At 42.9% G+C, this 17,270-nt stretch overlaps 1 protein-coding gene across 6 annotated transcripts in view; it reads left to right on the plus strand.

Moving 5' to 3' along the window:
* The window catches only part of SLC39A10 (solute carrier family 39 member 10), a 57,738-nt gene that overhangs the window by 14,504 nt on the left and 25,964 nt on the right, over positions 1-17,270 (plus strand). For 5 of the 6 annotated variants that reach the window (XM_083628350.1, XM_083628352.1, XM_083628349.1 and 2 more), the window contains exon 2: positions 13,869-14,909. In XM_083628350.1, the coding sequence (XP_083484476.1) occupies positions 13,878-14,909 (1,032 nt within the window). In that variant the 5' untranslated portion in view covers positions 13,869-13,877. Of the gene's footprint in view, positions 1-428; positions 974-13,868; positions 14,910-17,270 lie in introns of those variants that run through there. The other variant, XM_083628351.1, reaches the window with a different exon arrangement.

Genomic DNA, 17,270 nt, shown 5'->3' on the forward strand with positions numbered 1-17,270 from the left:
AGGCACTTAAAAAAACCAACAAATTACAAAGCTGAAAATGAATTGTGTATGTTGTCAGCTCTAAGTAAAATCTGACTTGCGCCATATCAAGGCAGCAAATAAATAAATAAATGCTGTTGTGTGCCAGCCAACCAGATGGTGGAGATGTCAGGCCCCATCCTGGTCCCCAGGCATCTTCACTTGGCCAATAGCTAGGTGCAAAATGCACCTGGCATTTGAACACTGATTTCAGTGTAACTGAGACAGGGGACCTAGGGCTGGGCTGTGTAGATAGGAGAGGGCTTGATTCTCTGTTTTTTGTATACAATTGGTATTAAGGTTTCTGTTTTACAATTTAAGATACTCATTTTGCATCCTTAAGATATCTGTGACTTCCCTTCTTCTCTTTCCATGGTTCATTTTGCAATATATTGCCAGGTCAAAAGTTATGAGACAGATATCACAATATGGATTTCAAAGCAGTTTTGGATGATACATCAATATATCACCCAGCCCTAGCCTAGACATACCAATGTGGTGACCTAGGGTAAGGTGCCATTTGGCGATTCGCTTATATAGCAAGAGTTTCTAACCCTGATTGTGGAACATTAATGCCCATAACTTTCTGGGTGGAATACAGCATTATGTTGAGTTGATAGTTGACTTCCGCTAGGGCAACAGTTTAGTTGAATCCGGCCAGTCGTATAAAATACATGTTCAATGAATTATACTCTTTAATCATAGAAGTGTGAAGTTACATGAGTTCATTGGTTTGTGTGTGGTGACTTCAGGCAAAAAAACCCTTCTCCAAGCACATGATATGTTTGAATAATACTGAGAAGAATTTGTGAAGGGGTTCACATTGTTAAGAATTAAAGTGGACAAATGCTCTTAGTGGGATGAGTTGAGGGGAAAGGATAGATAAGTGCATTGATTTATTCAAACGGCTGCATATTCTGTGCAGAATTCGAGTTAGAACTTTTTGCGAAAAACCGTGAGTAAAACATTTCAAAATGTAACAAAACTAAACTGTATTTAGTTTACTTATGGACAAACGTAAACATGTTGCTTTTTCAAGAGGATAATATTGTGGTACATGTAATGCTAATACACAGAAATGTGGTTTTTCTTATTTAAAAGTTGTAATAGTCTAATTAGGTAATGGATGTGATCAGAATGCGGTAAATACGGAATGTGTTAATAGAAATATCCTTTTAAATTATATTAAAATAATTCAATTGGGAAGTGAAAACAGGATTTGCTCTGTTTTTTTCTGTTTTTGTTTATTTCTGTTTTACTACTTTATCTGCTCACTACTGCCAGTTTTAAAAGGAGTTTTAAAATGTAGACATAGAGATGGAGTAACACATAACAAAGTATAATTTATCTTTGATCTAATAAAGTTTTCAAATCAATACACAAGAATGCAGATTTACAAAATGTATTGGGTTTCAAGAGACACTGCTACTTATAAAAAAGGCCATCCTCTGTAATACAACAATTTTAAAATATATTTGTATAAGTTTAAGACAGGGTAGATAGAGTTAAGATTATACGGATTACAATACTATATATGTCTACTAAGTCCCACTAAGTTCACTGGGCTTACTCCCAGGTAAGTGGATACAGGATTGCAGCCTTAAATCAGCAGGTGGGGATAGTGGGAATAACGTTTATAACAAGTTTCCCGTAGTGTAGTCCATGCATTTCTGGAGCAAAAGTGCATACTGGTCTGTTGCTATGACAATTAAAGCAAGTTGGCTTGCAACCAAATGCAGGAATTATACTATCTAGCAACACAATCAATATCTCTGGTTGTGCATCCCAAGTGCCTTTTTCACTACACCATTGAATCCTCTTAGAGACTTTTTGTATCTGCCTATAATTTCATGCACTTGAAGGTCAGATACTGTTTTTTGTTTGCATGGAGAATTAGGCTTTCATTGAGTGGGTTTGTGAGCTTATTTACGTGACTGCCTTGCAGTTTTCAACCAGTGTGCCATGATACCCTGGAGTGCCTTCAATGATGGTCCGGGTGCTGCGGGCAACACTGGCCTCTGTCCCTCTTTCCTTCCCTCCTCCTCTGATGCCCTCTCACGTCTCTGCCTCCCAAAGGCTTGCACAGCTGTTTGTTGTAGCAGCCCTGGCTACAAGCTCCCCAGGCGAATGGTGCCTCTGGGGCTGGCCAGGGGGTTCTTCCCAGGCCCCTGTGGGGCATTGTCTCTTTGGCGCCTCTCTTGGGGGGCAGAGGGGCAGCTCAGAGACCAGGGACGGCAGCTGCAACTGCCCAGAGGACTCCCAAGGAGAGGGGAGAAGAGGAGGTTGAGGGAATACTCCACAAGGGGAGGGTGTTTGAAAAGGGGTGAGGGGCTTCCAGCTTTGTAGGCAAGGGGTGGAATAACTGAGCTGAGTCCCACAGGGGTGCTGCAAGGGAGGGTGGTCAAGGGAGCCGTGGACCCCAGAAAGGTTGAAAACCTCTGCCTTACTTTCTTTTCTTTTTTTGCACTGTCAGAAAATGCCATTTCTGCACGCAAAGCGGCCTTCCTCTCCTGAACAGACAAATCTGTGTCCATCCCAGTGTGTTTGATTGAGATTCATGAGTTCAGTTTTATGAGAGAAGTGTAGAATTTAACATGTTTATACAAAACCAGGATTCACACCATTGTTAAAAAGCAACATATAATGGAACAGCTCTTTAAAACTCCCAATTTTAGCTTTTAAAAGTGCACCAGTTTTTATCCACTCTAGTTTGCAACATCCATCCAGGTTTTTGTATGCATTATAAATCTTCAGAGCACTCTCATATTAATACCAAAATACATCAAATCTTTTATTTTTGCTCTGGTCAAATCTTCTGAATTCATTATTACGGGCTGTTCTGTAATCTCTACCCATTATCTTTTGATTCCAGTCAAACCATCATTTCTTTTAAATCTTAAAAGTTTGAAGCTAATTAGCAGCATTAACCAAACTAAAGTGTTGTTGTTTTTTACTGTTTAAAATGTTGACCAGTTTAAAATATGCTCTTCCATTTCAGCTGGCAGTTTGTATTGGGTTCATTATTTAGTTAATTATTATTCTTTGAGTAAAATAATTTCTATACTGCCTTTCAAGAATAAAATTCCACCCAGGGCAGTTCACATAAAATAGAATAGAGAACGCCATATTATTAAAATTAGCAATCCAACATCATTCCAGGGATAGTTCAGTCAGTAGACTGTGGGTTCAAGTCCCACACTGGACAAAAGATTCCTGCATTGCAGGGGGTTCGACTAGATTACCCTCGTGGTCCTTTACACAATTCTATGATTCTATGGAAAATACAGCCTAATACAGTCACCAAGACCAGGGTCGTATAGTCAGGTCAGATCCCCAGGAACAGTTAGTTCCTGCAAGACAAAGTAAAAAAAAGGTTATTTTATCCCAGCTGGTTATGACATAGCATTCCCTGTATGAATGAATGAATAAGACATGTTGAATGTGTAAACAGAAACGTTAGTAATTGGATCTGACTCATTAATGGGACTTCCTCATCTTGAGAAGATAAATGACAAACGTCTTTGGAAATTCTCCAGCCACCTTGCCATGCAACATCTCCCCCCCCCCCAACATATTTGATGCGGGGAAACCTAGTCCTCTTAAGCTTATAGAATTAGCTCCAACAGTTCTTTGGGTCCTGACCTATATTCCTCTTGTGGAACAGCAACTGTAAGTCTTTCAGAGTTGATGACCCTCCTGTAAAAGAGAGAGAGAAAGCTGACAAAGAACTCCTGATCTTGTGTTGTTTTCAGCGCAGCTTCAGCTTTCCATGTACTACTTTAACCTGTAAACACAAAAGAGGTTGGCACGAGTTCAGGCTTTGCTGTTTTAGCGAAAGCGTATTGGAACAGAACCTTTCGTGTTATGAGGAATGCTGTTGCATTTACGCTCGCATCTCATGCAGATGTTTACTTGCAAGCAAATACTGCTGAGGTCAGTGAGACTTGCTTCCCAAGTTCCCTTTTCTCCTATCTCTGCTTTTACAGTAAGGAACCGACCAAGAAACTTCTAAGCGCTGCTTCTGTTTAGCAAGGATATAATCTGATTTGAGGTCAAGAAGGGAGGTTCTGGAATGTCATTGGCAACATCATCATTAAATTGGCCCCTTGTACCCGAGCTGGTTTTGTGATGGTGTTTTCATGGGTCTGACTCTGCTTCTTATAAGAGTCTTAATGTGCTTAAATGTGTGTTGAGAGACTTTTAGGAAGTGCAGTTGCTTCAGTAACCAGGTCTAGACATTGATAGAGTCAGAAAAGGCATTGTTTTTAAAAGAAGAACAAATGCACCCCAATCTTTCTTGGGAAGACACCATTATCCAGTCTCTTCTCTGCCCTAATATAATTGATGATAGCAGCTCATTTAGTAATACAGTGACACCTTGGTTGTCAAACTTAATCCGTTCCGGGAGTCTGTTCGACTCCCAGAACCGTTCGGAAATGAAGGTACCACTGTATATTGGTTTGTTCTTTTTTTCAGTTTGGAAACCACTTTAAACAATCAAGTACTGGGCTGTTTAACTGAACAGTTTCTTGGTCTGTTTCTTGCAGGGAAATTAGAATGGAGGACCCCTTTAATACAGCAGAATCAGATGCAGATGAACTGGGCAAAGGAATACAGTACTGTGGACTTTGAGATGGGAGTATGTAAAAATAACAGTGCAGGGCATATTAGAAATGTTGGTGGTTGTGATTTATACCCACAGTTGGAAGACAGCATGCAATCTGTTCTTCTGAAGCAGGGGCTACATATAAAGAGAAGCTGCTCTGGTGGCTTGGATTCCTTAAATGTGCAGATCATGCCAGCAAGTAGGGACTGGACCCCTTCAAATGAGAGTGGTGCTATAAGACTGATTTAATTTGGGTGAAACAGGTTTGCAGAGTCACTGTAATCACACTTCATGTTCTTTCTGCATGGAGGATATAATGTAGTTGTCACTCAGTCCTCTGCACTCCCATAATATATGTTCTCTGCAAAAGACTAAAGGTCTGTCTAGCTCAGGGGTCAGCAAACTTTTTCAGCAGGGGGCCGGTCCACTGTCCCTCAGACCTTGTGGGGCCAGGACTATATGGGGGGGACGGGCGAATTCCTATGCCCCACAAATAACCCAGAGATGCATTTTAAATAAAAGCACACTTTCCACTCATGTAAAAACACCAGGCAGGCCCCATAAATAACCCAGAGATGCATTTTAAATAAAAGGACACATTCTACTCATGTAAAAACACGCTGATTCCCAGACCATCCGCAGGCCGTATTTAGAAGGCGATTGTGCTGGATCCAGCCCCTGGGCCTTAGTTTGCCTACCCATGATCTAGTCCGTCACCCTGTTGGCAATAATGGCCAGCAAGATACCCTTGGGCAGTGTTAGAAACTGGGATAGGAGTGCTAGGAGCCGTATGGCTCCTGGGACCTAGGTTGTGGGTGCCTAAACAAAATATCTAGGCGCCTTGTTTTTTATTTTTTTGCTGCCCTGTTACCAGGCCAGGCAGCCCCATGGCAAAATAAATAAAATAAAACAAAATTGCTGCCAGGCAAATCAGGTGGTCTACAGCGTAGCGCAGCAGCAAAAGAAGCCCTTGGGATGCTTACCAGCAGTGCCTGGTGGGGATGATTCTTTTGATGTCTCCAGCATCTGAGGTACAGAGCCTGTGAACATGGAGGTTCCACTTCTAGCTGTTAATGCATGCTTAATTCATAGCTCTATCTTCCATAACAGAACTATTGCACTCATGTCCTGCTTATGAACTTGCCATAGGCATCTGGTTAGCCACCGTGAGAATGGAATACTGGACTAAATGATTCAGCAGGGCTGTTCTTAATCTTCTTAACTTCTGTCCTTATTTAAAAGCTATTTAAACTACTGTCCACCACATCTATTTTCTGCCAGTGAATTCAGCAAGTTACTCATTGAGTGTAGAAGCACTTCCTTCTGTCTGTCCCAACCCTACAACCAATAAATTTCACTACCTGACCTTGAGGATTTGGCCTCATTTGGATGTAACTTATCTCTGCTTATTAATCAGGACTTTCTTGTTGCACTGTAATGAAAGACTTTTTTGATTAATTAACCATGGTTTCCTGTTGCAACAGGTTCGAAACAAATCAGGATTTCAAACCAAGTTCATAGTGCACTTTCAGATCCTAGTTTTTTCCTATCCTAGTAACCATGGTTTGCCAGTTCAGAGGCAGTATCGCCCAAATGTTTGTTAAAAAGAAAACTGATGAACTTGAATGTTACTTCAACCAAACGCACATATGCATGCACATCAAGAGCATTACATTGTATATATTCTTAGCATGATAACATCCCAAAAAAACCATTGTTTTGCACAGGGGTGCAACTACCAGAGACCCTTCTCCCTTCAGCATAGATTAGCGGAAAGAATTGCAGACTCATGTTGTGTCTGGCTTGCATTCATGAGAGTCAGTTTAAGAATCATTATTCCATAAAAGCCATATGTTGTGTTAGTACTGGTTGTTCAGAATGTTTACAATATTACTCACTCCTGGCAAGTTTCCGTTAACTCTCCGTGAAAACCTGCAGCGTCTCCATAATTCATCTTTATTACCTGACAAAACCTTACTTAGCAGACACAGTTTATATAACTTGCAACCTGAAGTCAGCAAAGCATCCCTGGTCTGATGCACAGAAAAGACCTGTTTCTAAAATACACAGGGCAGTAACTGAGAGGAAGCAGCTGTCAAATGATAGCCAATGTGCAAACAGTTAATTGCACTTCCACCCTGATAGGCTGCTGCTTTTATGCTGCGCCAAACCATCCTTTAGTTTGCCAGAAACGTTGATTTGGTTGCATAACAATTTCACTGAGGGCAAATGAGGTTTATGGACTGTGGTCTAACTCTGAATAGTTTTGGTCGACTTCTGATGTTAGCACGAAACCAAATTTGATTGGCTGCACGATGTCTTCCACTTTTCTAGGGATGAAACTGTACATGCTGCATTGAGTTCTGTGTTTCTTTTTAGGGATGGCTTTGCTTTTATAGAACTGAGTTCCTAGAGGCTGCAAATTGAAGAGAGGGGAGGGGAGCATCTTACTTTATTCCCCCCCCCGCCGCCGCCATTTTCCCACTAAGAATAGTCACCACCCAGGGGAAAAGATGAGGATGCCTGGAAATTTTCTGCTGTGAGATAAAAGTAGCTGGGTGTAGGGGGAGGTTGCCAGATCATAGCTGTCAAGTGTCCCTTATTTGAAGGGACAGTCCCTTATTCCAGTGCCATGTCCCGCTGCTGTCCCTTATTGATGGATGGCCCTTAAATGATGTCCATTAAATTTCAAATGAAGCAGCTCCTCTCCCTCCCTCCCTGCCGGCCAGGGAGGAGGGAGGCTCCAACTGTGTTGCTTGGCTGTTTTGCTCACCCAATAAGAAGTCTAAGAACGACTGGGGGGTGGAGCTTGCATGCCTTGTGTGTGGCTAGTTAATGTAAGCTGAGGGGTTTTTTGAATGCTGGATGCCATTTTGTTGCACGTGCTGCTGCAAACTTTGCAGTGTAAAGCCAGGCTGGGGAGCCATCTTAAGTTGAGGCTGCATAGGCCTTGTGGTGCATGTGATTCAGGTTCTATTCAGTTGAACCTCTGGTTACAAAGTTGGTTGGACAGTGTTCTCGAAGCTACCAGCATGAGTTTGACCAGACTGCAGGAGGACAGGAAGACTGGAGTGCCTGGAACAGGTGAGGCTGCAGGTCCCTTATTTTGGCTGCTGGTCCCTTATTTTCAAGGCTGCTGGTCCCTTATTTTCAAATCTGTAAGTTGACAGCTATGTGCCAGATGTTTGCCAAATGTAGTCCCTTGCAGGTCCAGTGTGCCCTGTTTTAAATGTTTATTACATGGTGTTTTATTTCTTCTGCTATGGATAAGTTTATGGTTGCAGGTGAAAGCAACTTTTAAGGCTTTGGTGTTGAATGTGATCAAGCCATACCTCTTCCTGTGAGCATTGATTCTGGATGCTAGAAAACGCAGAAGGCAGTCGTAGCGTTCTTAGGCCAAGTCACGATCACCGCTAACCAGTGTTAGAAACTGAGATATAAAAGCTATTTGGCTATGGCCCCTTAAACCTAGGTTATGGACACAGCAACAGAATGTTTATGCGCTCCCCCCTTTTTTTACAAGATTAAAAAAGCTGAAAATGATTTGTGTATATTGCCAGCACAAAAAATTCAAAAAGCACAATGTGGTTTCCCACTTCTTTTTGTTGCTATTTTGATTCCCTTGGGGTTATTTCAGGTGTCTTTCATAGCCTTTTGAAAAATGGAAGCAGTGAACCATTCCAAAATGAAGGTATCAAAAATAAAAAGAGCACCCCAAATCAATGTATTTTGAGTACATTATTCTGGAGTAACTACCATTTCCCGATTCTGTACTGGCAACTGAAAACAGTTGCACAAGAGAGCAATACCATTTTCTATAACATTTTAAGTAAGTCACTTTCTTGAATAAGTTTGGTTTTGGTGTACTGTAGATTCCTTCTGTCTCCTACCCCCACTGGTACTGCCATCACACCCTGAGTACAAAATAACTCCAGCTAAAATTTTACATTCATTTTTCATATGGTCTGGTCCTCCTCTGAAGATTGTAAAAAAAAAGCAAAACCAAAACCAGGCTCCCCCTGTCTGCCCCCCTAATATTCTTATGTGGGTCCCTTCTCCAGTCTTCAGAGAGTGGCTGCCCTTTGGCCTTGCTGTTTCCAAGTGCCTTAAAAGTTCCAGATGGCATGGCTTAAAACAAAAGCCTAAGGCGTACAGCAAACAAAAATGTAATGTGTGAATATTCCCTCATTGCAGGCTTAAAAAAAGAAAGAAAGAAAACTGTGAGGAGAGTATAAGAAGCAGGTTTGCACTATATAGGAGTAGGAGAGGAGTGTGTGTTTGAGCAGGGAAATCCAGATGTTACTTCTGCAAGACAGGTGTGGGGACATTTGGCCCTCCAGATGTTGCCGAACTACAGCTTGAACTGAACTACAACCTTTGCTGGGGCTGAAGGAAATTGTAAGTCAGTAACATCTGGAGAGACCAACGCTCTCCAAACCTGTCATGAGATATGCACTTCTGAATTGGTGCAGTTAGGTTTTTTTGCCCACTCACTTAACTAGGAACAAATCAAGCAGAATCGGAAAGTTTGCTTGCATCTTGCTCCTGTATACTTAGAACGCAGCATCACTTTTTTCCCCCCAGCAACAGAGAACTGGAAAACGGTGTATTGCTTTTTAGACAATGGGATTGTTGAAATGTCTGGTACTGGTTCTCAGAAATGGTGCTGAACGAGAGGTGAATTTGGTGCATCAAGTGGTAACCGGGACTTGCGTAACAAGCACGATGTCCCCCGAAGAAAAGGTACAATGTGAAATTAGGGATGCATGACTACATTTCCAAGCATGGTCTTAAGTTCGGCCTTATGTGATAGTCACATGAAAGCGATCATGAGCTAGCAGAAAGGATTAGGATCATACTTGAGTCAAGGGTAAGATCTCAACAAGGGGAATTCTTGCTAATACTTAAAGCAATTCAGATGAGGCAGGCACTTCATGTTTTCAGGCTTTGCTGAGGACTTATTGATGTGTGTGAGGGGGTAGCAGCTCTGGGTGAAGCAGACAAGTCTCTGGCACTATAACTGAATGGCTTTACTGGATCTTCTCTTCAGAGTGCTTGTACAGTTAGTGGAAATCTACCTGCCAGGCTCCTTAAGTTCCACTTGCTTAGATTTACTGCTTTGTATTTCAACAGAAGTCTTGCATATCTTGACCAGGATCCTTAGTTCCTTCCCGTCTCGCATGGGCCGCTTAGACAGGTGGGCTGTGCTGCCTACCTGTCAAAACAGTGAGTGCAGGATTTCTCGAACCTGGGTCCCCAGTAGGACTGGGTGATAACTGTTTTTCAACATCATGATATATATCACCAGCTAAACATCTTGATAAGGGACGTGGGTGGTGCTGTGGTCTAAACCACAGAGCCTAGGGCTTGCTGCTGATCAGAAGGTCAGCAGTTCGAATCCCCGCAACGGGGCGAGCTCCCGTTGCTCTGTCCTAGCTCCTGCCAACCTAGCAGTTGGAAAACACAAGTAGATAAATAGGTACCGCTGTGGCGGGAAGGTAAACGGCGTTTCCGTACGCTGCTCTGGTTCACCAGAAGTGGCTTAGTCATGCTGGCCACATGACCCGGAAGCTGTCTGCGGACAAACGTCGGCTCCCTCGGCCTATAGAGCAAGATGAGCGTGCAACCCCAGAGTCATCTGCAACTGGACCTAACGGTTAGGGGTACCTTTACCTTTAAACATCTTGATGTCTGAAATAAGGATGGAGCTTTGTAGAGGCATGAGCTGGCTTCATGATTTTTCCCAGATTGTGATTTTTGCACACATCATGATTCACAATATATTGCCAGGTCAAAAATCATGAAAGCAGTATCATGGATATGGGCTTCAAACCAGTTTTCGCCCAGCCCTAGTCCCCAGCTGTGGTTGGACTACGACTCCCACCATCCCCAGCTAGCAGGACCAGAGGTCAGGGATGATGGGAGTTTTAGTCTGGCAATAGAGCTGGAGGCCCAAGATTGAGAAACACTGTCCTAATGTCACCATGATGTCAGTTGACCTAACTTTAAAACAGGGTGGATTTCATGTAAATCAAATGAATTTAAATCACTACTCAGTAAGACTTGAATTTTTTTTACAAAAAGGCTTATTCTTGCTGTTATAATCTTAACATTTACAACCAGATGAAGGTTCCATTTTTGGAATAATAAATTTTCAGAGTGGTTTTTACAGTTACGTCAAAAATTACTGATTTGGTTATACTATTAGAAATGCATAGACAGATAATTATGAAATTATTCTGAGGTTTAATAAGTTAACTTTATATTTGGACAATTTTTCTGCTGTACTTTATTGGAAGTAGAAAAATAATCATTTCCTTATAACAATTTAAACAATTTATTTAACTAAAACAATAACATTATAGCATATGTATCCATGTTTGTTAACTGATGTGGTTAACCGTGTTGTTGGTTTTTTTAAAAAAAAAACACACCTTAGACTGAGTTTTAGCACACACGAAAAACTTAAAACAAATCCTTATTTCCTGATGAATAGCCTTTGGACTGTAATGTAACTTAAATAGAAAACTATCTTCAGAAATATTTTTCCTCCAAAGGCATTTTATTTTAAAAATCTAACTTAAATTTTAAAAATCTGATTTATTTATTTTTTATCCATCCTGGTTTAAAGGAAACAAATAAGACTACACTCTTGATTGCCACCGCACAGGTTCTTTTCGACCTGGAAGAAGGAGGAATGTGGACAGAATCTGCTTATGCATGCTCCACTGTTGAGCACGGGGACTGGGAACAGAACCCCTGCACAAAATTGCCCTGTATTTACTTTCTTCTGCAAGTGGTTCCAGCTGCAAACCCCACTTTCAGCAGGAGTTGGCTGTTCTCGGGAGCTTCCTGAACCAGGACTTGGCATTTGGTGGCACATTTTAAAAGGTGCTGACGCAAGCCCCATTTACCAAAGAACAGTCGGGTGCACACTTTAAGGTTCTTGATTGGCCTGCCATCATACAGTACATGATTTCAGTTGCTGGGCGCATGAGTGAGGCTTTTGGGGAAAGGCCTCGCAGGTCAAATTGGGACTCCTTCTGGGCTCAGGGGGTGGAGGACTCACATGCCATGGTGAATTCACCTATTGTGTTCTCTGTTTTCACCCATTGACTCAATAGCCTCTCCCTTTTCATTGCATGCCTTGCAGTGGTTGGGGGACCCAGCTGAGAAGTACATGCAAGGAAGGCAGCAGTGGCAAGAAAAGGAATATATGTTCCTCCTTCCCCTGCAGTGATCTTCCTCTACTCCTTTGTCTCTGAGTGAAATGTGCTTCAGAAGGAGGATTTCCACCCAGCCCTGTTATTTGATCCTGTACACTCAAGGCAGGCCCAAGTGATGCTGCTAGTATGATATTTGTCTTATGCCATATTCAGAAATAGCCCATTCACATCCTTCATGGAAGCTGGGTGAGGAGGTTAAACAGTTACCCAGTCCAATCCTTACAAGGCAAGAGCCATTATGCATTAAAATGTCCCAGCAGAGCCTGGCAAGCAACTCTTAGGGCCTGCAGGGACCTTCTGTGGTGGGAAAACCTGGCGCACAAAGAGTTTTTGAGGTTCTCCCCTTGTGCAATTGCTGCAGGCTGGCTGCAAGGCGCATACAGTTGCGATGGCGCAAGTTAAACACGTGCAAGTTGCGAGTCGTAATAGATGCACCAGTTGCTTTCTTTTCTATAAAAGCAAACAAAATCCACCAATACAATTTATCGTGTCGCATATGAGCATGTTGTAGACTGGAGCTTAGAGCAGCCAGTTCGTCTGCGGAAGCTGGAGGTTGAAATCTCCACTTCACTGTATCACTTGAGAAACCTTGCTGCTTTTCAGCTAATTCAACCTCGCAAGATTGTTGTGAAGATACCACATTGTTTGGAGCTTCTTAGACGAACAGTTGCATTTATAAATCAGTAGATGGGTGTCATTATAGCTGGCACCCTCCTCTGTTCCTCATGAGCTCCTTGGAATTTCCTTGTGGCTAAATTCCTAGGGTCGTCCAAAAGTTAATATATATTTTTGCATCCCTTCTTCAATATGGATTTTTTTTTTGTCGTCTTATGTCTAAGATAACAAAAGAGACGTAACTGGGGGGAAACCAAACAATTCGCTGTTTGTTCCTGGGGTCTGCCAGAATGGCATTATTTAACACTTTGTACAAAACTTGAACCTTTGAACCTTTTCGTAAATGATGCTGTCTTCACTTGAACAAATTCCAGCTTTTACATATTGGCAGCATGGAAACCTCACTGAGGTTAGTGGAACGTCATTCTGAGCTTATAAAAATGGGAGCAGGTAAGTGGTCGATGTGCCTTTTGCTGTCTTGAGTTTTGAAGAAGAAGTCCTCTGAAAACATTCTGTTCAAAATGCTGATTGGGAGAGCCTGTTTTCTGTAGTAAGTATGTACACCTATGCAGTTTATGAGTGTTTCAGTGTGAGTGTAAGACAGACTGAGGGAGAGGGAGAGGGAGAAAGTATAATTTGCAAGGATCTTAGTTTTGGAGTATTGAAATAATAATGCCACTTCAGGGCTCAGAATTGTGCAGTGTTCTCATGAACGGGCATTTAGCAGAAAAGCTATGACTCACTCTCACTTTTGCTTTCTACTGTAGTCGAAACTGCTTTGATCCTTAGACCTTTTAATTAAATAAAAGGAGAGCTGTGATTTTCTCCTCCTGTAATGAGGGTTTTTATTTGAACCTCCGGTGTGTGTGACATCAAAGAAATGGATGGCTAGCCAATGTACTATAAAGAGACTTCAAATGTTGATTGCTTTACTATAGTTAAAGTGCTTTGATGGCTTAGAGTTTGAACGTACATTTCCAGTTCACTTTTTAGGAATGGCTGTAATAGTCTGTTTTGCCAAAGAAACAATGAAGAGTCCAGTGGCACCTTAAAATACTGAAAAATACACTCTTTTGTGATACCAGTTTTTATGGGTTAGATTCCAGATACCTTTGACAACATAGATGCTAGCCTAGAAAAGCTTATACCTTAACAACCTTACTTACACCTTGTAAAAATCTTCTAAGAAACTCCAAACGTAAAGATAATTGCAAGGCTTTCTTGAGAAGTTTTGCCTACTGCAAATGAATAGGTGGTGGTTTAGAAAGGTAATTGCTCTTTGGTTTGGTTTTGAAGGTTTGTATGGGATCTTGCAGAAACCATGCAGCTCTGAAGTCATTTATTGTCAGAAATACTTCGGGGTCTGATTTAACAGCCAAGTGTTTTCTTTCCTTTTCTTTCAGGAAACAGAAATGAAGGTACACATGCACACACAATTTTGCCTCATTTGCTTGCTAACGTTTGTCTTTCATCAATGCCACCATTGCCACGAAGATGGACACGACGAAAGTGCCGAGGTCACAACCGCAGCGTCACAGCCGCATAGCCACAACCACAATGACTATCAGATCTCAGAGAAGGCTGAAGAGAAACAGAAATACTACATTGAAAAACTCTTTGACCGCTACGGCGAAAATGGAACACTCTCGTTTTTCGGCCTGGAGAAATTGCTGACGAGCCTGGGCCTGGGAGAAGTGAAAGTAGTGGAAATAAATCATGAGGACATTGGCCACAATCATGTTTCTCACTTAGATGCAATAGAAGTACAAGAAGGAAGGCATTCACATTCCCATTCCCATTCCCACCACCACCACCCTCCTCATTCCCATACTCACTCAGAGAACCAGACCATGAACGAAAGACCTGCCAAAAGAAAGCGGAAATGCGACCCTGAGAAGGAAGCAGCAGAGCCATCTTTAAAATCTGACAGCAAACACACCCACGACCACAATGACCACAGGCACCACGAGCGCCGCCTCCATCACCTCGGCCGCAATGGTACTCGCCACTCCCATAACGATTCCACCAGCGCCAAGGACCACAGGGGGCCCAGCCACGAACCTTCGACGGAGACCAACATGACCCAAGAGCAGCCCGAAAAGTCGCACAAAGACAACAGGAGGACACGGAAGGAAAGGAAGAAGAGAAGCGGAGCTTCGGTGGAGGCGGCACAGGGCTTTACTCCCAGCCACGAGTCCGCCAAGCAGCACGGACACAACCGGGTTCACAAGAACGGCCACGCGCAAGACACAGCCCTCTCGCACGCGCACGAGCGTGATCGTGAGCGTTCGCCTGCCCGCGGGCATCCAGACCCGAATCCCGCCAGTGGAGACGGGCATCGCCGTGGCAGGAAGCACGATGGGCAGATCGGCATGAGGAAGCGTGCCGTCCTCTCAACACACCCTCACAAGGACCATAATGGAGATGAGCACCACCACGAAGAGGTCAGTGTTAAGCCTGAGAAGGCCTGGGATGCAAAGTAGCACACAGGCAAAAGAACCAGTACAGTAGCACCTCAGCTTACATAACCCTCTGGTTACGTAAACGTCACGTTACGAAAGTGGCAAACCCGGAAGTACCGGACCGGGTTTTGGCACGTGCACAGAAGCTGTCTACTGCCCCGCGCGCATGCGCAGAACAGTGATCCTCAGGTTGCAGAAACCTCGGGATCCAGACGGACCTCCGGAACAGATCCCGTTCGCAGCCGGAGGTACCACTGTATGTCGATGGCTGAATGTTAGAAGCTCAGATATACATAAACCAGGCGCCAAATAGCTCCTTAAACCAAGGTTACAGTTCCTGAAACGGAATGTCCGGTTGCCGTTTTGGGGTGAGATGGCTCTAAAGCCGTGGTTCCCAATGTGGGACACATGCCCCACAAGGGGGGCAATTTGATTTTTAAGGGGGGCAGTTTGGAAGCTTGTTTAGACCAAGTTAATGGTCTTTTAGGTTTCCTCCACATGGAATAGGAGTTCACTTTTTGAATCATCATCATCATCATAATATGTCACAGGGGGGGCAGAATTTTAGAGATGCTTAGGTGGGGCATGGCTAAAAAAAGGTTGGGAACCACTGCTCTAAAGCCTTGTTTTTCAAATGATGGACTGACCGATTGATTGTCAGTTAAAACATCTGCCTAGTTCAGATGACAACAACCTTGAGCTAGGTTAAGAGCTTTGAGAAGAAAAGTCACTTGATCCAGGGACAATCCACACATATATTGGCCTATTCCTGCCTTTTTTTCCTTTAATGGTGACACGGACCGTTCACAACGTAGGGATGTTCTTCACCACCGTGAGCAGGGCAGTGGGGTGGGGTAAGTGAAGATAAGCTGCAGCAATTAACTATAACATTGCTCACTGCTCCTACTTGGGCTGCACAGAGAAAGCATTTTGGTTCCCGAAATTCATTCCGATGGTGCAGATATGATATAACCGATAGAATTCTACAGGATGTGTTGTTAGTGTGTGAAAACAGTCCAGCTACAGTGATCCGCAGGTTTGAAAACCAGGTTTGTAAAGACATTATTATTGCCATTATCATTTGTTTATATTCTCTTTTTTTTAATAATAATTTTTATTAACTGGCCAATCACATCAAATTAAATCACATCACATAATTCCAAATTACAAAGCCAAATTTTTAAATTTTGTTGGGGGAACCCATACTTCAAGATCCAAAGGGGGATTCAAATCATCTTATTACTGCGTTAATGTCCAAATCAGTCCCATTCCACATCATATCTTGTTCATATAATTTCTATTTTTCCTTTACAATCTCTTCTGTTAGTCTCCTTAAGCCGATAAGCAAAATAATAATCCTGTGTGGATTTCCCGTTCCTCCACTAAGTCCAGATGGTTTCCATATATCTCCTTCGTAGATAGCATCGCTCTTTCCATCATGAATTTGGCATTTGTCGCTCTTAAGTCCCACCTAGGAGTTGATCCACGATATGTAAACTACTCTATTTCTCTCTTTCTCCTCCCACACCCAAGAGCTCCAACAATGCCTCCCAAAATGGCGACGGCATTTTTAACTGCGTCATTCCAAAACTCTTAGCTTTCCAGCTTCATCTTGAAACATTGCTTTGGTTCGAAAGTTTATCTCCACACAGCCTTAAATCCACAGCTTAAGTCCTTAGTTTCTGACTCATTAGGGGAGGGGATTCTTGTTAAATCACATAAGAAAAAGGAAGGCAGGTTTTTTCCCCCTCCCCCCTCAGTCATTTGTCATACCGTATCTTGACGTATCTTCTCATATTTTATTTTATTCTTGTCTTGTTATCAGAGATCTCTTCTGTCAGCAGTCTTTACTCCCCTTTTTCCTTGAAGCATGTGCAAGTTATCTCGTCCAAATTGTTTCTTTTGAAGATGCTTGCAACTAGCGGCGCGAATCAGGGACGGCGTCCAGGAGTGCCGGAATCCCACAGGAGGGCTTTGTGCCTAGTGCCCCCACCCCCACAAATTCGGGGGTGGTATAGGGCACAGCAGGCAAGGGCCGTCCCCCTCACAATCCTGGGGGGGGGTTAAGGAGGCTAATTATCCCCATCATAGCCTCCAAATTACCTTGTGTGGGTCGGAGAGATGTTATTGTCAGCCATCTTCCGATGCGCCACCTAGTGGCCCCCCCATCATTTGTTTATATTCTCTGTCTTTCCCCCAAACTGGGATGCAAAGTGGCTTACACTAATTAAAACAACCCAGATAAAATACAGAAGGCTAAAAACCCATGGCTTCAAATTCCCAGGTTGCAGAAACTTTTCTTCCACCATCGGATCAGGTTTTTCCTGTGTCTTTCTCCAGCTG

The sequence above is a fragment of the Podarcis filfolensis genome, assembly GCF_964270895.1.
Source record: "Podarcis filfolensis genome assembly, chromosome: 1".
In the NCBI taxonomy this organism is placed as follows: domain Eukaryota; kingdom Metazoa; phylum Chordata; class Lepidosauria; order Squamata; family Lacertidae; genus Podarcis; species Podarcis filfolensis.